The sequence below is a fragment of the Rhodnius prolixus genome, unplaced genomic scaffold (assembly GCF_049639745.1).
Source record: "Rhodnius prolixus isolate KJV_2025 unplaced genomic scaffold, Rpr scaffold_5, whole genome shotgun sequence".
Classification (NCBI taxonomy): Eukaryota; Metazoa; Arthropoda; class Insecta; order Hemiptera; family Reduviidae; genus Rhodnius; species Rhodnius prolixus.
In genome coordinates this window covers 39,867,358-39,890,043 of record NW_027411624.1, presented here as the reverse complement: position 1 = coordinate 39,890,043, position 22,686 = coordinate 39,867,358, and the positions used below count along the sequence as shown (strand labels likewise).

The 22,686-nt window shown below is 33.4% G+C and overlaps 2 protein-coding genes across 9 annotated transcripts; one reads left to right on the top strand and one right to left on the bottom strand.

The window, feature by feature from the left end:
* The first annotated feature begins 5,652 nt into the window (after window positions 1-5,652).
* On the top strand, window positions 5,653-16,340 carry LOC141458177 (SET domain-containing protein SmydA-8-like). 7 transcript variants are annotated; one of them, XM_074135820.1, is made up of 12 exons: window positions 5,653-5,982; window positions 6,938-7,108; window positions 7,471-8,408; window positions 11,840-11,922; window positions 12,025-12,168; window positions 12,407-12,580; window positions 13,451-13,628; window positions 14,273-14,290; window positions 14,500-14,685; window positions 15,228-15,454; window positions 15,569-15,828; window positions 15,925-16,340. In XM_074135820.1, exons 3-12 carry the CDS (start codon window positions 8,385-8,387, stop codon window positions 16,158-16,160), a joined length of 1,530 nt encoding a protein of 509 aa, XP_073991921.1. In that variant the 5' UTR covers window positions 5,653-5,982; window positions 6,938-7,108; window positions 7,471-8,384; the 3' UTR covers window positions 16,161-16,340. The 7 variants fall into 7 exon arrangements, with proteins under 7 accessions (XP_073991921.1, XP_073991922.1, XP_073991919.1 ...); XM_074135821.1 differs by lacking the exon at window positions 6,938-7,108; XM_074135822.1 differs by lacking the exon at window positions 14,273-14,290 and having other exon boundaries at window positions 5,654-5,982.
* Window positions 16,341-18,816: 2,476 nt separating this feature from the next.
* On the bottom strand, window positions 18,817-22,619 carry Sf3b2 (splicing factor 3b subunit 2). 2 transcript variants are annotated; one of them, XM_074135811.1, is made up of 2 exons: window positions 22,460-22,619; window positions 18,817-22,160 (listed from the first exon to the last, which is right to left on the bottom strand). In XM_074135811.1, exon 2 carries the CDS (start codon window positions 22,055-22,057, stop codon window positions 19,088-19,090), a length of 2,970 nt encoding a protein of 989 aa, XP_073991912.1. In that variant the 5' UTR covers window positions 22,058-22,160; window positions 22,460-22,619; the 3' UTR covers window positions 18,817-19,087. The 2 variants fall into 2 exon arrangements, with proteins under 2 accessions (XP_073991912.1, XP_073991913.1); XM_074135812.1 differs by having other exon boundaries at window positions 22,280-22,583.
* Window positions 22,620-22,686: the final 67 nt, after the last annotated feature.

Below are 22,686 nucleotides of genomic sequence, written 5' to 3'. Positions count from 1 at the left end.
TCCACCTTACGAGTACCTCATTACGCGTTGTAGCGCACGAGATCGCTAGAACGGTAATTCAGAAAGCTGCTCCAGGATACAAACTTAAGGTCCTGGCGTTTCCTTTAAGGAAATCATAGGAAGGTTTCAGCAATCTATAGAGCCCTGTTGTAAGACCCAAATAGATCGTAAAATAAGGAGTCAGAGGCACTAACCAATAGCACTCTAAAACACTTCTGTTAAGTAACCTCGTACAGGGCTGTAAATGTGTAATTTTAAGAATCCTCCTCCTCCTCTTCGGCGCTACAGTCCTAAAAGGACCAGGGCCTCCTCAATCAAGGCTCTCCACTGAGCTCCAATCAAGAGCCTTCAGTCTCCACCTTCGCACACCCATTTTCCTCGAATCCCCCTCGACGTCATCAATCCATCTCATTCTTGGCCTACCTCTTATTCCGACGCCTCCGGGGCCTTCCATATAAAAGGTGTTTATCGATGCGGTTATCCACCATCCTCTCCACATGTCCTAACCAACTTAATAGTTTAATCTTAAACTTAAATTTTAAGAATACCTGCTGTAAATTTCATTTATCCCAAGTTATTTTTAAGCCTAATTTAAATAACAGCATAATAGAAAATTTGTAATCCCTTAACTTAGTAAAACACCATTAGATGGCTTGATGTAACAAACAGATAACCTATTTTTAGAATAGGTTAAGTAGTTACTACCTGGTTCTTCCCCACCACCACCAATTTGTTAAAAAAGCTCGTTAATTATTTTATTAACTAAAAACTCAAAACAAGAACTAAATCGTATGAATTTAGAATTTCTATTTCACGATCAAAGTGCCTTTGCAAAATGGTCTGTAGCACTAAGTTGTCTTAGCCCAGCAATGTGAGCTTGGTGCTTAGAAACAAAAGAAACAAGAACCATGTTTCCTGTAGCACTGAGAGCTAGTAGTTATGGTAGGAGGTTATTTCCTGTTAATAGGGCTTAACCGAAGTGCTATTATTAGTAAATAAATTTCGTAATATTGAGTTAGTAAACATTATTAGATAATAGTTTCAAACTAAAGTTTAAAATATTGGGGAAAAAAAGCCACCAAGGTCAGGTTTTAAGCAAACCAATTGTACCAACAATGTGTCATATAAATTATTGGTAACTGAACATTCTTGTTCCATGTTATTCTAATTTGTTCGGTTTGCATTTTCATTATTTTCTGGTGGATCTCGAATTAACTTTTCTCAACAAGAACTGATTCCTCCAGGATAGAGGCAAGTGTGCTTACCTTTATCATTTCAAGACATCCAGGTCAAGTTCTTCAGATCAAAGAACTACCTAATCGATCAACTCAATGAAGTGGCAATCTTCAGCGGTTGACTGATTTTCTATTTTTTACTAAAACCTTATTGGTTCGCTGGTGGGCAACTAAAGAAATATCAAATTTGACTTTCTGTTGTGTCTATTCTTTTTTTAGAAAAGGAACAACTCCTCAATGCAGTCCCATAGAGGCTGGAGCCCGCCCAGGGAAGTATGTTAGGACCAGGCCTCTGCATATTTTACCCAGATGATATTCCTGTACATATTAAACAATGGGGACGCCACGGTAGCCGAGCGTTTATAGGCTAGACCCGCAATGCTAAGATGTATTGCTGGTTTAGTGGGTTCAATTCCCCTGGTCTAGGCCTTAGATTTTATTTAATGGTTAATAAGAGAAATTTATAGTAAAATATGTTAGGCGGTTATAGGCTAGACCCGCAAAGCTGAGATGTATTGTTGGTTTAGTGGGTTCAATTCCCCTGGTCTAGGCCTTGGATTTTATTTAATAGTTAATATGAGAAATTTATAGTAAAGTATGTAAGGCGGTTATAGGCTAGACCTGTAAAGCTGAGATGTATTGTTGGTGAGTGGATTCGATTCCCGGTCTCTAGGCTTTGAATTTTATTTAATGGTTAATATGAGAACTATACAGTAAAGTATGTTTGCTAGTCGCCTCCGTCCACGATACCTAATTTCGTAGTTGGACGTTAAGCCCCGCCTGAAAAAATAGGCAATTACATTTATTGAACAATGATCCCATAATTGGAAAATTAAACTGAATGAAATCATGAGCAATTTTATCTCCTTTACTTTGAGAAAAGTCTCGACGCTTCCAGTTACTTGCTAGCCAATCTCTATCCAGTCTGCGGACAAATTACCTGGGATCCCAATTCCAGGAACTAAAGCTATCATATTCACATCTGCCTTAAAAGAGAAGACAAGATGCTACAAACTACTGCGACGTTTACCAAGGAGGAAAATAATACTCGTAAACATTGATACACACAAGAATTGTACCTGGACCTACCCGGAGTTATGGAGCTGAACAATGGGATTCAACCAAGCCTATTTTACGCCAGTCAATCCCAATCCAGAATCCTCCACCAAATCTGTGGCTTTCCCTATTATGTTTCCAAATCTTAACCTCGATAATGGTCTTAATATCTCTTTCAATTCTATTTCTGATTATCTCGCGTTAGGCTGGAAACATAGTGGAGCGGCGAGCAAAGCGGCGATGATAGCGAAGAGCAAAGCGGCAAAAACAAACACTCTCTATAGATAGCGTTGCTCTATCTTCTCTTTGCTCCCCACTAAGCGCGGTCCTGTACGGTTAACTTGTGTTTGTTTTAGCCTCTTTGCTCGCCGCTTTGCTCGCCGCTCCACTATGTTTCCAGCCTTATAGGAAAAAACCATTCCATCCCCTGATATTCTTATTTTCAGCTATCATTCGCCCAGAAAACCTAAACTCTTTTACTCAATTATTTAAATCGCTTTTATAGGTCGTGTAATGTTAGCTCTAGGAGAGGGGAGGAGGGAATGCTTCCTTAGAGAGTGGCATTTCTGATTAATATGTGGCTTTGTAAAACTCTGTATAGAATTTTAACTTAAATGTAAGAGAAAAGAGAATAGGAGAAATAATTGGATGAAAAACTGATAGTTCAGGAGTTAACTCAAAATCGGGTGAGAGCAAATGAAATGGAGTGAGTTAAAAAGAGTAAAAGAGAGTAAAAAGTTGGCCAAGTGTTATTTCCGCTCACCTCCTTTTTCATCGGAAAATTCCAGGTAAAAACTGAATGTTACGTCCAATTTTTGTCGTGATAAATCCTGTGATATAGAAAATGGTGAGGGTGGTATCCAAACGAGCTGTTGGAGAGAGAGGAAGGGAGGAAGGAATATTGTGGGTGGACCAAGGGGAAGTCGAGCCACACTTGGAGATAAGGTCCAGATGATTGAATATCCTGGCTAACGACCAAAATATATAACACATTGCTCTTTTCTGGTAGTTTAGTGACGGGGGCGTTCGGCCTTAATACGCTTACAAGGGGAGTAGGTAGAGTAGTGACTTCACCAATATGAATATATATTTTGTTGTGACAGTCTGAAGTATAAATTTAAAAAAAATAAAATACACTTCTATCTGAAATTTTGCCAAAAAAAAAGGTGCGAAATTCAAGCCCTCTTAATTCATAAAAATCTCAGATTCTACTTTATGTTTCTCTTAAATTGTTACTCTCCCACATTTAGTGAACAATCTATGGTGTACCTGCCCAAAGAGTAAGACCTTTAGGTTAATTTTGTAAATTAACTTTACAAAAGGCACGATAATGTTTTATTTTAAAGGCTTTATTATTTTAAGTACTTAAATAAGTCTTACAGGAGCCCTTTGCTTTCTAAACTATGGAGAGAATTTTTTTGGGGTGGTCGCGAAAATATATTGTGAACTTGATAAATTAATTCACTTAATTTACATTTTAGTAACACGTAAATAGAAAAATAAACAAGTTTTCTTTGTAGGTTCTGTCAGGAAGAGAAGGAAACGGCACTGCACGTGTTGTGTCAGGTGAAGGGCTTGTCTGGCTAAGGATGTTACTTCTCAGAGGAGTGAAAAACCAAGGCCTGTGGAGCTTTACCCAGGAGCCGCTCTCCAGCATCAAGAGCCTGATTAAAAGGACAGGTGAGCTTTAAAGTGAGGGGAGCCACAATAGATCCAAAGGGGTCGCAGTGGCGTAGGCCTTGAGGCTGCCCTAGACTAATCTAATCTAGTTTAAACAAGTTTTCTGGGTTTACTTCATTAACTCGCGAACGTTTAGCAAGTAGTGGGGATATATGTTATAGAGATCCTATCAAAGACACCGTGCAAATGAAGTGTAAGTTTGTTGTTCTGTGGCAGTACACTCTTCAACGGAGTTTAGGTTTCGCCCAGTTGCCCAGTGTCCGTTAATCTTTTTCAAATAAATGGCAAATGTTAATGCCTATAAAGTTCTACGTTTCATACAAATTAAAAACATCCTTCACTTATTTACCGGCTTATTTCAGTTGAATTTATACACTAAAACAGGATAAGTGGCTAAAATGAAAATTCAAAACTTCTTTGTTTCGTATTTCTGAAGGTCTAACTTTAATTTCTATATAGGCTAAAGTTAAGAAAAGGGCCAATCAACCTGTTTAATTTAGGTTAGTGTAGATTCCCTGTTTTATTTAATGAGTGAAATAGAAGAAGATCCTTTTGTTGCAATCTAAACTGAGAACGTCAGTGTTCGTTGACCTTTTACTTGACAGCCCTAAAATGTAAGAGTAGAGTGATAAACAGACTTGTTTTAAAGCAACAGTTTTCAAGACTTATTTAAACTATAAACGACAGGACAGACAATTACATTTAAATAACCATTAAATTTTATTCCTTTTTCGTAAATAGAAAAAAAACATCCGGTATAGCCGTGCAAACAGACTTCCGCTAGTACTTATTTTATACCTAATTAAATTTTCTTGTAACTTACAATTTGACTAAAAAGATATTAGCCATCAATATTATAACATAATCACAATGATATAAAATGATTCTATTGATTTAAAGTGTGATGTTACAAGTCTAAACAGAACCTAACTGAGGAACAGATAAGAACCTAAAGTTAAAGAACAATTCTTAAGTTTTTAAAGAATTTAATTTCTATTTCTTAAGCAAATTGCCGCCACGCTGTTATCTGGTGAACAGTTCCCGCAAAGATGGGTCTCAAATTACCAGTATTTCTTCCCTAGTACTCTCCTTTCAATCCAGTCAATTCCTCTTTAATCTAAAGCAATCTCTTTTACTATATATCTCTCTCTAAGCTTTGCTTCATCTTCTTCCTATATTTCGTAAATAAGGGGCCTCTGTAAGTTTTGTTAGGTTTAATTCTGACACCGTATACTACTGTACATTTTTAACTCTATTCTATGTGTAGACCAAGGTCTTATTTTACTGTCTGTAATTGATAAATGTGAAAGTGAAGACGTATGTCATAAGGATACGTTAATATTTATAAGAAATTCGGACTTATATGAATTCCACTTAGTTTTATCATTTTTGAGTTGAGTCATTTGAAATAATCATTTTCAAACATTTAATTTAAATTACTAATTTTTTTTTAAATGTTTTCTAACATTTTTTTATTTCCATATTTTTTTTAAAAAATGTAACTTTATTATTATCATCTTTTGTGTACACTAAAATTTGCTGGTTGTAAAATCTTAATTCACTTGATGGTAATTTCAATGTATATTATTGGTGAATTTTTAATTGATCACTAAACTGTACAGCCTTTGCCATCTAGCGGCGATTTCTTAAACTAGCGCTGTATTTATTAACCTGCAAATAAGAACCTCCTTACAGTTCAAATTCTTATTACAGAACTCCGCACATTTTCATCGTTTTAGTCTTAAAATTATTCTTTAAACTGGTGTAATGTTAAGTTTTATTGTAATTTTTCTTTACCACGGTTTTAAACAAATAATTTTAGACAAGATTTTTCCTAAGGCTTACTATAGTTACAGTTATCTATTAATCTAAGAAATATGTTGATTATAGTAATATAAAGTCAATACAGATAAATGAATTGAGAGTGTAACTTGTAAACAAAATGTTATCTATTATGTCTAAGGTCACAAAAACGAGATATCTATTCTACAATGTTTTCACGCAAGACAAGGTAATTACTTTCAATTTTAGAACTATAGTTTAGACGTTGTACTTAAGAAAAAAAGAACTAAGTTTTATTGCAAATTCTAGAAGAAATTCTCTAATACTAGTAAAGTTAGATGTTTTTTAGATGTTATACTTTAGGTAAATTTGTAGTCTTTAAATTATAACACCGGCGTAAATGTTTGTAATATAGTATGCCCAGAATTGACTTATAATTTCGTAGTAAAAGCTCCAGAATTCTTTTTCTCTGTTTAGAAACTGTTACTTCATCTTGAGTGAATTCACAACAGTCTTTGCAGGGTTTTATTTTATGTTGTACTGTTTATTTTTACTTAAAAAATGTTTGATTAATTTGAAACTCATTTTACTTTCGTATAAGTCTGATTAGTTCAAATACTTAACAGTACGTTTTACTCAAAACTAACAAGTACGTGTCGAATATATCCGCTTTTTAGAACATTCACCACACTTTTTGCTTTAAAAGAAGTTTTCCCCTTTATATTCAATGAAATGAGTTTACTATTAGTTAGTGATTTGTTTAGTATCAGTGAAATGTATAAAGACAGAACTTGTTTTAGTTTGCCTTATGTTGTTGTGCTCTAATTTTGTATTTAGAAATGCTAGTTTCTTAGTTATTTTTACTGCCAATTTTGCCTGCAACATCGAGACATTGTATCTTGATCTCAAAATCTTTCTGCAACAAAATATGACATTAAAGTTGATCTGGTTGTTACTATTGTTATTATCGAATATTATGCTTGAAAAATCGAAGAATTCTCGAGTATCAGTATTTACGTTACAAAAATAAAGTCTTAAAATTGAATTTTACTTACATTTTCTGGGATCATAAGGGCTATGTGTAGTAGGTATTGTTCTTTTTTGTACTAAGTACTTTTTTTTTTCTACTGAATTATGCGATGAGCTTAAAATAATTACTTATAATTATAATATCTTTGTTCTAGAAGTTCTAGAAATCCTGTAAACTGTTGTCAATAAATTGGAACTACTCTAGATAAGATAATCGCTAGCAATCAAGTCCTCTGGTAACGTCCGATTTAAATATTAAGTTTCAGTTTCCTGCGGTTTTTATAGGCCAAATTAACCCGATAGGGCCAACATATCCCCACTTTAAGGTATGGTAAATACAATGTTTTAAAAACCTTTAACGATAAGAACAGAAGCAAACGTTAACTTTTTGTTGAACATAGTAACTTCTACGCTTATTATTATCACCATTTATGTTAATATAACTTTAAATAGTAGTGCGCTAAAAATTTCATTAAATCAAATAATCCTAATTTGTTGCATTGATTTTATTATTTATTATTCATTTTGTAAGTTTAGTATTTATTTTAATGAAGGCATTAATCAACAATATTCATACATAAAACAAAGCATATGAGACGTTGCCAAAATTAATTTAGCTTTGTCGACCATAGTTTTAATATATAAGTTTTGTTATAATAAATAATGTTTATATTTAATTTTGTTCTAGATTTTCTGAGGTTTAAAATATACTGTGTTTTAATCTTGAATTTAAATTTTCAAAACTCTGATGTGATACTTTGAGGGACTTTGTTTTTGAACAACTTTAAGTTTTTATAGTTGTTGGATCTTCGATAAATGTTAACTTAAACTTTATTAGAAGGGGAGCTGAAGCTTGTGGCATCGTTTTATGACCAGAAGTGCTGCCATAAAATGACGACACTAGTTCCGAAAAGCACAGAATCCTGCACTTCCTCTCATTACACTCTAAAGCATGGAATGCTTCCCATTTGGTGAAAAAGAATAGATGGTAGATTAATTGCTCCTTTGAAAAACAATTTGGAAGGGCACCATATTGATATTAAGAAGACCAACGACTGAGATTAAATAAAATGTATAAAAAAAAAATGCAGAAACAAGAATACCGACAAGACTGATGCGTATTTCGTTGATTGAAACTATGCAATTGTCGCCTTATACGAAGGCTCCCCACAGGTTTAAGGTTCTCTGTAAAATTGAACCTTAAAGAGATTACCTAACTGCAAGAGTAAGAACTCGGCGTGCATGGATGCGATAACCTGTATCCGTAATATCCCATAATGCAGCTTCCCTAACAGAGTAAAGAGAGTAACGTTCTTCCGTATTGCAATTTAGCCCAGTAAACTAGATTTAAAAGCATAATAGAAGAACAGAAAAATGGAATACAAAAAAAAAACTTTGAATTTAAATGTTTAAAATAACGAAGCCACATGGTACTTTAAAGTAGATTAGCTTATTATAGCCACCGACTACTTTACAACAGGCAACCCTCCACATCTGCAATAAACATGGTGTTCGTCGTGAATAGAGAAAATAGTGGGATTACCCCACTCTGCACACTGAGGATAGTTAGAACACGCCAGTCAGTTGCTGACAGGAATTATCATGGGGAAGAACAAGAAATGCAAGGTTAGTTAATTGTAAATTCGGAAAAAAAAATAACAAACAAGAAGTTTTGGCGGACAAAGCAAATCCTATCAAATTAATATTTTCAATCCACTAGACCAGATTTTAATACAACTAGTGTTGAGTTAGCTGTTGAAATTTTATTAAAAAATTCGTTTTAGGGATTCATTTTGATGTAAGTAAAATTTCGTGTATTGCTTCTACTTGTTAATGAAATCAATAAGATCTGCTGATAACCAATGTTCTGAAGTAAAACGAAATAATCGTAACTTGAATTAGGGCTTTCCAGAACAGTGTTAATCATAAAATTTTCGAAACTTTCCTCGAATGCTACTCCAAATATGTTCTTTGAACTTAATATGCACACGTAAGCATATCATTTTAACTTATATTTGTAGAAATAGTTAACTTATTGTACAAGGATTCTGGAGAAGTTGGCATTTATCCCAGAACTTAAAACTTCTTGTCTACTTTCCTATTAAGTACCCGTTTTTTTGTTAAAATAGAGCTACTTTTTTAAAAACAACATTTAGTACAAAGTTTAACATTTAAACACAATTTGTAAGTTGAAACTTGAAATAATGTAGAAAAGTCATTGAATCTGTTATTCCTGATGGTTGTTGTATGTGCCATGCTGCGATCATTTTCCTGCAAAGTGGGATTTTACCAGCTAATACTTATCTTGAAAATTCTATTGTATTAGTCTCATCCGGTCTTCCGTTATTGATATTTTCGCGGACCAGTAAGGGAAAAAAAATAGTTTCTAATACTTTGGATCCTTACAAAAACCGACTTGTTCTTTTAAAAGAATGAAATGTGTGGTATTACCAGTTATAAACGCTAATTCAAACAAAAAATGTGATACGAATGCAGTTTTTTTAAAATAATATTCACTGCCAGAATAATTTCAAAAACCTTTTGAAGTTAAAAGTAAAATAAACATTCGTCAGGTTATTTGTATTTTTATCAATTATTTTTGAAATGTTGTCTTTGTTCTTTGTTGCAGTAATAATTCATCATGAAGCACTGTCAATTAGTGCTCGACAAATCATGTCGATATTCCCCAATGGCTTTATGCCAAAGATTTCTTAATAAATTATTTATTTATTTTTTGAGGCTTCAAAATTTTAAAAAAAAATGTACACCATCAAATTTTTACTTCGTCTTTCTGTTTAGTTGTAAGAAATAAAAATTAGTTACTAAGAGACTATGTCAAAACAATGGACACAGCTACTTCCTATCACTAGGCGTTTATTTAGTAAGATAAATTTTTTTATAATTAATTTTTTTTCTTTTTTTCTTCGCGTAAAATTCATAATTGATAAGCCAGAGTCAAATTTGACATTTTACTTATTAAGGCTATTCCCTATCATATTTATCATTTTTATAGACGACTATTTCTTTTGAAGAAACGTTAATAACAGTAAAGAAACCCATAGTAGGACTTATAAATCACATTGGATTTTAACTTAATCAGCATCCTCTTTACAGAATTATTTTGTAGAGGAAGTCTAACATACCTTATCCCTTCAGTGGGTCCCTGACGTTATTCTAAAATTTGTCTGTGCCTATTTTCTGAATATGTTTTGCCAATTTCTTGCTACAACTCGACTGGGTATGAATTATTTCTAACAATCATGACAGATGTGCATACTCACGGCAGAAGTTGCTCCAAATTACAATAGTTTCATTTAGTTGTTTCTAGTTGTCAAATCTATGGATGTCAGGGTATTGAGCGAAGATGGTACAATTAGCCCCGAAAATATTATATTTTATGTATACGTAGATTTGAAACTTAAAATTTGTGCCATCTCTGTAAACTTGACTCTAGTTTCAAATATTTTCGTTTAACATAATCTATATTAGATTACAGTAGGCAACCCCATCTTTCAGATTATGGTCTTACCCCTTAAATGGTAGTTTTTTAAAAATAGATACTGTAACTTATATAATTTAATTTTTTTTTACGTTTTTTTTAGTTTAAAAAAAAACATTTAAAGTTTACTCCATTTATTTACATTTATATTATAATTAAATATTACATTTATTGCTATTCGTTTTAAACATTAAAAGATGAACAGTATTGGGCAATTTTCTCGAAAAATGAACCTATTGATTGTCCTTTTACGATTGGTACTGATAACATATAGGCCCAACACTTACGTAATACATTTATGAGGTAAAGGCATTTATGGATTATTAGTTGGCATGTTACTTTTCCTTTATAATAGTGAAGCTATTTGTTAAACGCCTTTTTTACAAAAAAATTGTAAACATCAGCTAGAATTTTGGGAATGGTTACAATATGAGAAGGTCGTGTTAGTGTACACATCAGTTTGTTTTCATTTTCGTAAAGTGTAACTAAAAATAGTGCAAAAAAATTCCTCTTATAAAAAGTCTATGATAAAAAAACTCTTGATTGCTTGTTCATTTAAATGTGCCAGGGAATGCGTGTTGCTTAACATTTAAAGTCTATTTTTAGTTTCCACTGAGTATGCTTAAATCTTTTAACTTAACGAACGAAGAAGACAAGTTAGTTTTCTAATATATCCGATTTCATTCATTCTGTGCAATGTATAATGCACATTTAAAAATAAAATTTAACAGATTGCCTTTTTAATATTATGCAACATTTAAATTAGTAAAACACCTGTTTAATTTTTAGATGTATAAAAGGTATGTAGAAAAGGTATTTTCATTAATTGGTTAGTTTGTTTTGAAATAGACGTCAGTTAATTTTTAGATCAAAGTAATTCTATTAATAATAAGTTCATCATAAGTTTAATAAAAGTATTTAATAATGAAGGGCAGCGTGAAGAAACTACAAAGTTCTTCTTTTTTTTAGCTCTAGTAATTGGAAGTTAGAATAAAGTTAGTTGTGGTGGATTGAACAGATGGAATATAGTGTAGGAGGAATCTCCGTCAGAGAGTAACTACGCCCAGAGCTCATATTGATCTTGGAAACTCTCTGCAGGGCTGTCCAGGGCCGAAGGTTGTTTTTGGAAACTAGTTTAATTAGGCCCTGAGTTAAATGAAAAACATGCTAACTTTTCCATGCCAGACTCCAATAGACGCATTTGTTGTTTAAGCTTATAGTCGTCTTCCAGGCTTCTCGAGTCTCGGTTGCTAAAAGGTTTTTCAAAGTCTACGGGCATTCTAAATATATTAGCAATACGGAAATAGATCTTGAGCCCTTTTGTGGCATTGTAACAAAACCTAGCGTGATTAGATATCAACAAGTCGATGAATGTGGTTGAAAACCTGAGGATAAGACAGACGAAAAAGTTTATCCGTTATTTGCAATAGTTTTCTATGGAATTATTCCAACAAAGTCTTTTGTAAATTTTTATCTTTTAATCGGAAGAAATCTTTCTTCCTTTATTAAGTACCAGTTAACAGTTTCTCACATTTTGTATTTTCTTTGCGTTCCTTAGGAGACTGTTACGAAAACCGGAGAGAAGAAAGAAAATGAACCTGATAATTTATTGGAAATGAAAACTTCGAACATAATGGGAAGGTATATTTTATAAATATTATCTACATTTTGTTTTTGGTTTATAAAATATGTATTATCAAATGTTAAAATTTGTTTCAATTAATCAATCATTTCTTGTTGCAGATATCTTGTGGCCAAAGAAGATATAAAACCAGGGACAATAATCTTAAGAGTTCCTCCGTTAGTTTTAGGGCCGACCTGTATCAACAACACTCCGATATGTTTGTCCTGCTATGCACCAATTAATGATCTAGTCAGTTGCGAAAGGTAATTAATATCATCATTGCTACAAAGATGTACCAATATCAGACTGCACTTACTTTAAAAAAAAACAATTAAAATCGTTTTAAGTAGTTGTTATCAAATTCTGTTGACTGTTTATGAGTTAAATAAAAAAGTATCAGCCAAAGCTCTTTTTGCGGACACTTTAGAAAGTAAACAATACTATAACATGTTAGGCCAATATTTTTTCCAAGCACTGCTTAAATATTTTTATAAATTTCAGGTGTAATCAATGCGGATGGCCAATTTGCGGTTCTGGTTGCAAAGCACAATATCTAGAAGATGGACATTCCGATGCAGAGTGTAATGCTTTGAGAAAATCGACAAGAAAACCTGAAACTAGTAAGGACTATCATCTGTACAACATCATACTGCCTCTGAGAGTAGCATTATTGAAGTAAATTATTGCATTGCTTGATGTAATTAGAATGCATTGCATTATTATTTTTATGTAATGATTCAAATAAGAAAACCGTTGTGTCCCCTATACCAACAAAATTCACAAGTTTTACGTTTAACATTTACAATTTAGTTGAAAAGTTTAAAGAATAGTTAAAACAATTTTTTCTAATAAACTGTACTAAATTTAGGACTTTACGATTTTTTGCAGGGAAAGAAATACATTTCTCTCTGAATCTAATCCAGTGGATGTACAAATTGTTGTACAAATTTTCCTATTCTAAGAGTGCTATTCTATTCTTTTTAAGAGAAGTTTTTAGATAAGCGATTAACAATAAGTATATTAGATTTCCCGGGTTAAATCTACCTGCTGACCCTTAAGATTTCTTCTCCTACGAGCTTCTTAAAGCTCACTGATAGACAGTGTTTTCTGTAATTGTAATATCTTCACCAGCGCTATTTCAACTGTTTTTTATTCTCTTAAAAATTACTCTATTTTTGTAAAAAGTTGTCCCCTTTTAACTTCATTCTTGTTATGCCTAATGTTCCAAGATTTGAAGAACATTACTCTTGACTCTTATTATTTTAATCCCATCTAGACAGACAGTTTGTTTTTGGTCAATTTTACAGATTATTTATTTCATATTTATATTTTATGATTCTGTTCTAGAACTTTTCCAAAACAACTTTCTTCTTCTAAGTATTATCTTTGATTTTATCCAGCACTGCAGATTTTTCACCAAAATATTAATTGAAAATTGTGTATTGACTTTGCTATTTGCAATTTATGTAGAGGTCTTTAATTTATTTAAAATCACTAATCCAGTTTATAACTGTATTTTTTTAAAAAAAACAAAATGATTCTAAGGTTGTCCAATCCTTGCAAATGGGCTGAAATACAGAAAATGCAATCGCATACGAAGTTCAGGAAAAAAAATAAAGAACTGTGGAATAATAATCAGAAAATGATTGATTGCATGAAAATGGATTGTGGAATTACTGAGTTCTCGGACCAAGAAATGCATTCGATTTGTGGTTATTTGCAAGTAAGTTTTTTTATCTTATAATTATGTGTTTTTTCCACTTCCAATTGGCTACCATTGTTGGCGTAGGATCTTATTAACTATTTAGTAAGTAGGGAAAGTTCCTGGAGGTTTAAATAAGTTATATATTGTACAGGATATAAGTTTGAAAACCTCCCTCAGGAACTTGAAAATCTGGACAGCATATTGTGGTTTTATATTAAGCTAGAAAAAAAGGCTATAAGAACTTATGATTTGTAAGCCTGGGTTTTGAGAGGTTCGTAGTTTAAGAACTTTGTTAAAAAAAGAAGCCTGTGGTAGAACTGTTTTTGTTTTATTCGGCAATTTGAGTTGATTGAAACTGATCCGATACTAGATTTCTAATCCTTTTCCTTTGGTGTTACTCTTTAAAGCCCAGGAAATAATTATAGTAACTGATCCATCACTTTACGTTCCTTCCTGCTTAGAGCCCTTGAAGTATCTACTAAATTTCTAGATTAATACTGCTTTTTAAATGTAAATAGTGCTTTATTAATTTGGATGCATTTATTCGTTTTTACCCACGGCAAGAATACAAATAAATATTGTTAAGGACAAAATTTATCCTTTACACCTAATTTTTATTAAGTTTGCTTTGACTATTTTTTACGCTATCTTTTCTGATGTAGACTACAATAAGTATATCAGTAAGTACTCAAATAAATTGTTTAACTTTGAGATAACAATGATTGAGAACAAATTATCACATTACGTAGAACTATTAAAGATAATTAATAAACATATATAATAATATTGAATCTTATTATTAAAATTTTTTGAATGTATTAATTGTAAAAATAAGCAGTAACAGAGTACATTTATAACATTGAATAATTTTTTAATCCTTATGTTGTAGGTGAATTCTTTTTCAATAGAAAATTTGGCTTTAAGTGGTCTATATGGGAAAGCATTTCTTTTAGCGCACGACTGCGTGCCGAATACGGCTCATGTATTTGATAGCAAGTTTTGGATGATCATTCATGCAACCACTTTAATCTCTAAAGGAGATGCTGTTACTTTATCTTATGCTAATACATTGCAGGTACATAATAGTTTTTTTTTTCGTTTTCAGAAACAAAGTAGCTGATATTAAATGTTATAGTTTTGTCTTACGATACGTGCTGTGCTGCCAGCACTTTAGTAAGCCAAAAAATGTAGTCTACAAATATTTCTGTTTAACTTGTGTCTAATTACGCTATCCTTCGTTTTTCTCATTGTGCTAGACCCCTTTAAAGGTCTATTGGATAATGGATAAAGCCTACTTCTTTAGAGGTCCAAAGTTTTGGACCACCAGACGTTTTACCGACATGATCTCCTCTGGTCTCAAGATGCCTAACATATCCCATTTATGACATTTCTGTCGTATACACTTTGTCCGTCTTCAAAAAATGAAAGGATACAAGAAAAAAGCATGCTCGATGGAAAAAAATCTTTCTTCAGCTATGTTTTTCATGTTGCCCAAATATTAGTCTTACCTCAAGCCTTGATCATTCTCCAAAGATCTTTCTTTGCAGAAAGGAGTAAAGACACATACATATAAGGCGTCTTATTGAATGAATTGAAATAATTTACTTACATTTTTAGGGCACCATGGCTAGAAGAGCTTACTTAAAGGAGACTAAATATTTTAATTGTTCATGTAAACGATGTAGTGATATCACAGAATTAGGAACATTTCTAAGCGGTGTTAAATGTTATTCCTGTAATGCTGGTTACTTACTTCCTGTAGATCCATTGGATATGAAATCTGTTTGGCGATGTTCTTGTGAGTCAGAGAAAAAAGCTGAATACATTTTCTCACTTGTCGAAAGGTATATATCTCTATAAGCTCCCTTAATATTTCCCTCTTTTTTTGTACTTTGTAAACCATGTTTTATTTAAAAATGTTCAAATCTATAAATTACAAAATGTTTTTCTTATTTAAGGATTTTCACTGAAGCTGAATCCATTAAAAATAAGGGAATAGATGAAATGGAAGCTTTTATACTAAAATATTCTTCCACACTACATCCAAACCATTACATTCTATTCTCAATTAAGTGTTTATTAAGCCAATTATATGGAAAATTTAATAATTATTTAATACAAGATCTTTCACAAGATATGTTGAATAGAAAGGCTGAACTATGTAAATATTTACTTGATATTTTTGATATCATTGAGCCTGGTCTATCCAGAATAAGAGGTAAAAATTATTTAATGTAAATGATTACATAATGTAATATTTATTTTATCAATATTATTATAAAATTAAAAGTTATTAAAATTTTTTTATTTCTAGGAATCACAATGTATGAATTTCATGCACCATTAATGATAATTGCTTCACAAAAATATCAAAATAAAAATGAAAAAGTTTTGAAACAACAATTGAGACAAGTTAAACATTTATTAACTGAAGCCAATTTAATACTTAGTTTTGAAAATCCATTAACTAAGGAAGGGCAAATTGGAACTGCTGCAAAGCAAGCTCTGGAAGAGACGAAACACTGGGAAAGACACATTGGGAGATTATAAAATGTAATGTTTTAAATGGAAGCGATGATTATGATTAATACAATGTACTAACTTCTTTATTTACTAAATTTGTTATCTTAAATATATTTATTTTCTACAGTAAAGTAAAAATGATAAAGCTATTTATTACATTCTGATTGAGGGGGAAAAAAAGGCAGATTAAAATATATAAAATCTCAATTTTTGGTTTTTATTTACAAGATAATGATAGGTAAATTTCTATACCAATCCTGATTCTTTACGTTCCAGATCACGAATCTCTAAGATGTCACTCTTCAATCTTAGTTTTGTGATCTCACGCCAGAATTCTTGTCTATGATCAGGATTGTCCACGCCAATTCTCAGAAGTGTGCCTTCATTCACTCTTACTAGTGTGCGTCCAGTTATTTCATGCTGTAAAACCATATTTTTTTTTTTTGTTTTTCATATTTATTACAGAACTTTTGTTTAAATAAGTTTTAAAATAACTTTATTTAAACAAAAAATTCATTATGTTTTTATCCAATTCTTTTTTTCAAAAATACTTACTAATTTTTTTAAAAAATTAATTGCAAATAGTGAGCTTAGCAGGTTACTGGAAATTATACCCAGAAATCTGTAATTTATTCTCTTTATTGATGTTGTGCTCTAGGGTTGTAGTTATTTAAGATTGGTGACAGTAGCTTTGATTCCGAAAAAGGCGTAGAAATCCTCACTTAACGTTATAACCGTACAGCATACGTGATACATCGTATTTGCATCTTTAAATCATTTATTTGCAAAAGAAGAATACTAAAATTAATTAAGGGAAAATTAAGCAAGCTTTTTTTACTGATTGCAAAAGTAACTAAAGTTTATAGCAGTTACTCTTTTCCATTTACATCCGAATTACAAGAATAAATTATTTTATGTTCATCTAAATTTACTGCTCTCATCAGGGATTGAGATAACCATCAAGGAAAAAGGAGCGTTTTTCACTTCTTGTTTTTTTTTTGAAAAGCAAGATTCACACAACGTTTTACTTACCTTACAACCTAAGTAAAGGGCAAATATTTAACATACGAGTAGATGTTCCCTTTTGTTCGGTTAGATCGAATATATTTACGAAGAGGACCTCGAATTCGCATGGATATATCACTTACTGGGTAGTAAGATTTACAATTGTCAAAACGTATATCGCATAACGAAATGTTCACTTTAATTTATTCGTCGGGGCATGCTTGTTTACTTGACTAAGACCAATTTAGATTCTCTTCCGTCTGAGAGATCAGTTCATCATATACTTAATGAGAATTAACTTCATTTTAAAGCTTATTTAAAGAAGCAAGCATGCATTCAACGGAGAATACCATTAATACCACCGATCCAATATCTGTTGTATCAAATTACTTATATTAAGAAAACAATTTAATAATGTTTTTTTCCTATTATTTATTGGTAATTCAAAATATGGCGATGCTGTGAAATTCGAGTTTTCTCATGAAATATCTATTTTGAGCTCCCCTGAGTGCGAAAAAATTGTTTTTAGATAAAAGTATGTGTGTGAACTTAAGTTTTTAAAGAAAGTAATGAGTTAGAGCTTTGATAATTCTAGTCAGAGAAATTGGGAATGTTTGCAAACCTTTTTTCCATTCTATATGACGTTTATTCTTTCGGATACAACATGCTTTTCTATTCTGTAAACCGGGTCAGTATATTCCTTAAGTCTTTCAGAAACCAATTCATTTCTTGGCTTACTATATGAAATCTTAACACACTAGCTTTCTATTTAGCCAATTACAGTTAAGTGTATAAATCATACTGGGTCCTTCCTGCAGCTATCCAATTCCACAACTATGCAGTTTGCATCCTTCCTCTGGGTCATCTTTAAATAATTGTCTTGCAGAAGCTACACTAGTTTCCTCCAGAAATCTTTAATCTCGGTGAGTTAATCAAAAGAAAAAGTGAACAGGTTTTAGACAGAGCAAACTTTACAAGCAAATAACAAGATTTGATTACGACGTGATTTAATGAATCTGTCTGTGTACTGATTTTTTTATGACAACTATTCGAAACATTTAGTTGTCGGAGAAAAAGTAGAAACCAATTTAGTAGCTAGTTTGTACTTAGTTGGGCAACAGGAGAATTTAAAGTAGCCTTTTTTTCTTAACAGTTATCAGTCAATCTAATGAAATTGGCAAAATAGAAATAATTAAGTCAGTTTTTTTTTTTTGCAATTTTCTGAAAAAGAGCCATTATGATAAATTAAAATGCAATTTCTTTTTTAAACGCCATAACTATTGTACATTTACGAAAGTAAAAAAAAAATCGTAAGTTTAAAATATTACCTGCGAAAATTTGTCTGCATACAATGGATAATAATCACTGCAATGTCGCTTCAACCATTTCTGAACATCCTGTACTGTCCACAGGTACACAGGTTTCGGCCGTGCCGCTCGACTCTAAATAAATTCATAGTTGTTTTCACAAAATAGTTAAATATACTTTTGAAAACAAGAATTAAAACTTACATATCAGTACTATTGACTATTTTTTAAAAACTTGGAATTTGAGAAACTTTTAAGTTCATTTTTTTATTACTATAATCAATATGAAAGACTTCAAAAATTAGAGGAGCATGCTATGCTGTTCACTTCTTTCTGATGAGGATGAAACATGAAAAAAAGAACTCGATAGGTAGTTATTCTATTATTTATTAACTAAAACATTAGGCTTTAAAGATTTTGGAAAATTAATATTTAATAAGGAATCTTCAACTACTACAAATATACACAAATATTTTAAAATTATTATTTAATCATTAATCTTTGCAAAATATATATCACGGGTAGCCTCATAGGGTCAGCTTTTTTTACCGTTGTAAAACAATAAATGCACATTTAAATCATATATAATCAATTCAATAGTTCTGCATTTAAAAATGTCACTTAAAAGTCATTAAAAACAGATTAAAATTTAAATTCTTTATATTTCTTAGTTGGTTTTCCCTCTTGCTGCTGTTGTTTCTTTCTTTTATTTTTTTGTCGTTGAACATGTTCAGCCAGCATGTCAGAAAGATCTTCTTTTTGTAAGTGCGACTGCTGCTCTCTCATTTGTTGTTCATATCTAGCGGCCATAGCATCTGTATCTAGATCCAGTTCTGACGGATCTAGAGCCAATTCTACTGTATCTCTCCTAGGAGCAGGAGCTGTACCAGTGCCCACGGCTGCGGCAGCCGCTGCTGCGATCCCCTGAGCAGAGGTCATATCGTAGACATGTGTGGAGGCCATCATGGCAGTTCCCACCCTGTCAACTCTCTTTTCAGCCAACACTTGGTAAAGTGCAGGCGTATCACCCCCTTCCATTTCTGCTTCAATTTTTTTCTTCCTCAATTCAATTATATCTGGCGTTTCCATTCCTGTGGGTATGGAAGCTATCCCTGATGGTGTTATCAGACCCTCAGATGGCGTTACAAGTCCTGTCTCATCCTTTTGTATTTCATCTTCTTCTTCCTCTTCTTCGCTCTCTTCCTCACTGTCTGATTCTAATTCACCCCATACATTTTTCTCAACTTCATCATCTTCTAGTTTAAGATCGTTTGCATTAATATTAGTAGCGAAAACATCACCATACAGAGGTTTTCCAGTTTCGTCAACAGGGGGCTTTCCCCAGCCTCCTGCATGGTAGCCAAATGAACAACCGTCTGGAATCGGACAATTTAACCCTGGTATCTTTAGATTAGGATACGAAGGAGGTGGTCCATATCTCTGCATTGCGATTAGCCATGGAGGTGGTACTTTATGAGCGCTTGGTCCAACCGGCATGCCCAGAGCTGTTCTCAATTCTGCAGACAAATCGCCAGGCTTTTTCTCTTTCAGCCTTGTCTCGTATTCCTTTCCTTCGTAATACAGATCTCCATGTATAGTTAGTCTAGGCTTAGTTTGCCATTTGAAGAAAGCATCGTGTAATTTTTGGTAATCTATATCTATCTTACCCATTTTGGGCCTAGCCCTTTCTCTCATTTTTGCTTTTAATGTTCTTTGTTCTTCTTTGTCTTGCAGAGAGGATCTCATCTCCATTATTCCTGTTTTTTTAATGAAGTCTGGCAAATCAAATGGCGGTTTCTCTATACCTCTTTTACCTTGCAGGTATTTTCTTTTGAAACACCAATGTCTTGGAACAGGTACAGTATTCCGATGTGCTTTTAATTGCACCAATAATTTTGGATCTCTTGCAGTTACGTCGTGCATTTCTACCACGTCCGGTCGACTAACCAATTGTTTTAGTTCAGCTATACTTAATCTTGTAAGTTTCTTCAATTTTCGTTTCGATAACTTCGGTTTTTCATCACCTTTTTCACCAATACCTTCCTCTAGATCATCTTCTTCGGGTAATTTTGGGACCTTTATGAGATCAGTTCTTTTGGCACCCAAAGCAGCAGAAGCAGCAATCTCCTTGCTGATGTCAGGTACCACAGCTGGTTCAACTATTTTAAACATATCAAATATCCTACCAAATCCTCGGTAATGAGGTTCCAACTCAAAAAGATTAAGTTTTTCTTGAATATATTCCACTTCTACTTCTGTCTCCTCTTTTGTTTTAGTTTCATCATCTTTTTCTTCTTTGTTTTTTACATTTTCTTCTTGTAGTTTAATTTTAGAACTCTTATTGCGTTTCTTCTTTCTTTTGTTCTTCAACTTCTTTTTCTCATCTCGTTTAGTTATCTTCTTGCCAACTTTATCATCTTCATCTTCATAGTCTTCTATGTCATCAAAAGCTGATTGGAGAATAACAGGAGTTGGTGGGTCAGCTGGAGGATCTGGTTCCCGAGTCTCTTCAGCTTCTACAGGTACTCCCAACTCATTGGCGCGCTGAGTTTTAAATGCTAATGCTTTCTCAAGTGCCTGGGGGAGTTTTTGGTCGTGCTCTCGATCACGATCACGTTCTCTTTCCTGTTCCTTTCCAATCTTAAGTCCTGGAGGTGGCTGTACGTGCATATCCATAAGTGATGGAATGGTTTGGGATTGTTGAGGAGTTTGTTCTTCCTCACCAGGAGGTCTCTCCTGCATTTGATCAAAGTTAGGTGGAGGTTGAGAATTGGGAGGTGGCATTAAAGATGCCATTTGATGAGCCATAGGCATTGGCTGAGAATTTGGTGACGGCATTAGTGGTGGAGGTTGAGATGTAGGAGGCATGTGCATCATCGGTAGGGGTTGGGATGTCGGTGGTTGAGGAGCGGAAGCTTGATACTGCATATGGTGTGGGGCCATTGATGGATGTTGTAAAGTAGGCTGATAGTTAGGTGGCATTCCAGGAGGAGTCATACCTGGAGGAGGGGGTGGGGCCATACCAGGAGGGCCTGGCGGAGGTGCCGCCATACCTGGAGGAGGTGGAGGAGCCATTCCTGGTGGCCCGGGAGGAGGTGGAGGGGGAGCAGCCATTCCGGGAGGGGTCATTCCAGGTGGCGGAGGAGCTGAAGCTATTCCTGGTGGACCAGGTGATATGTTCATTCCAGGAGGATTAATTTGCTGAGGAGAAACAGTCGTACCAGGGGGTGGTGGAGGTTTCATTCCTGGTGGAACGGGGGGAGTTCCCAAAGGCATTCCTGATGGGGGTTGGGGTGGGTTCATTCCAGGAGGTGTTAAGGATGGATTCAACTGACTGACAGGCGCTGAGGCAGCAGGCAGTGTAGCATTAGCAGCTGGGCCAGCAGGCTGCAGCTGTTGACTCATCAGTGAAGGAATTCCAGGAGGAAGTGTCAACGTGCCCATTCCTGGAGGTGGAGGCATTGTACTAACACCAGGTGGTCCATCCCCGTAATCTACTTTTTCATTATTTACTGCTGCACCATAAAATTCAGAGGACAATTCAGTTGTAGCAACAGATGAAGTAATGTCTGGTGCTTCATTATTATGCTGCATATTTGTGTCCACTTCCATTTTTTACTCGTAACGTACACAGATCTTAAAATTGTTAATCTTCTTAGTGAAAACTGGGTTTTCTATCGCCACTTTAATTCCTTCTGGGGGTACGAGGTGAAATCTAAACATAGAACAAATAATTTATAACTTGATTTTTTAAATGAATTAAAATAATTGGAGGCATACTAGATTTATTTTTAATCAACGACTTTTTAAATTATTTTAATAATTTAAACGTACTTTTTGTGAAAGCACTAAGTCAATTTGGGCTGATTTTGCGGCTTTGTTAATAGTTCTTCGAAAAATGCCATTCGCAGTTTTAGCTTTGTTGAAACCTTTTTCTAAGCGGTTAATGATGGCATAATCACTGTTATTAATGCAACTTATCCCAAGAGGAAAATTCACTTAGTTTAAACTTACTTTTGGTTTGCTACTGGCATAAGATGTCTCTTCTACCATTTAGTAGAATATGAATCACACTATATAATAAAAATGAACTAGTTATTAACAATCAAATTCTAAACACAAATACATAACCTAATTGTCTTCACTAGCTTCAGTATAGAGCAGTTCTACCAATTTCCAATTCCTACACAATAAGTAATTAGGTTATCATCCTTTAAGCAATATTAATTACGATCTCAATA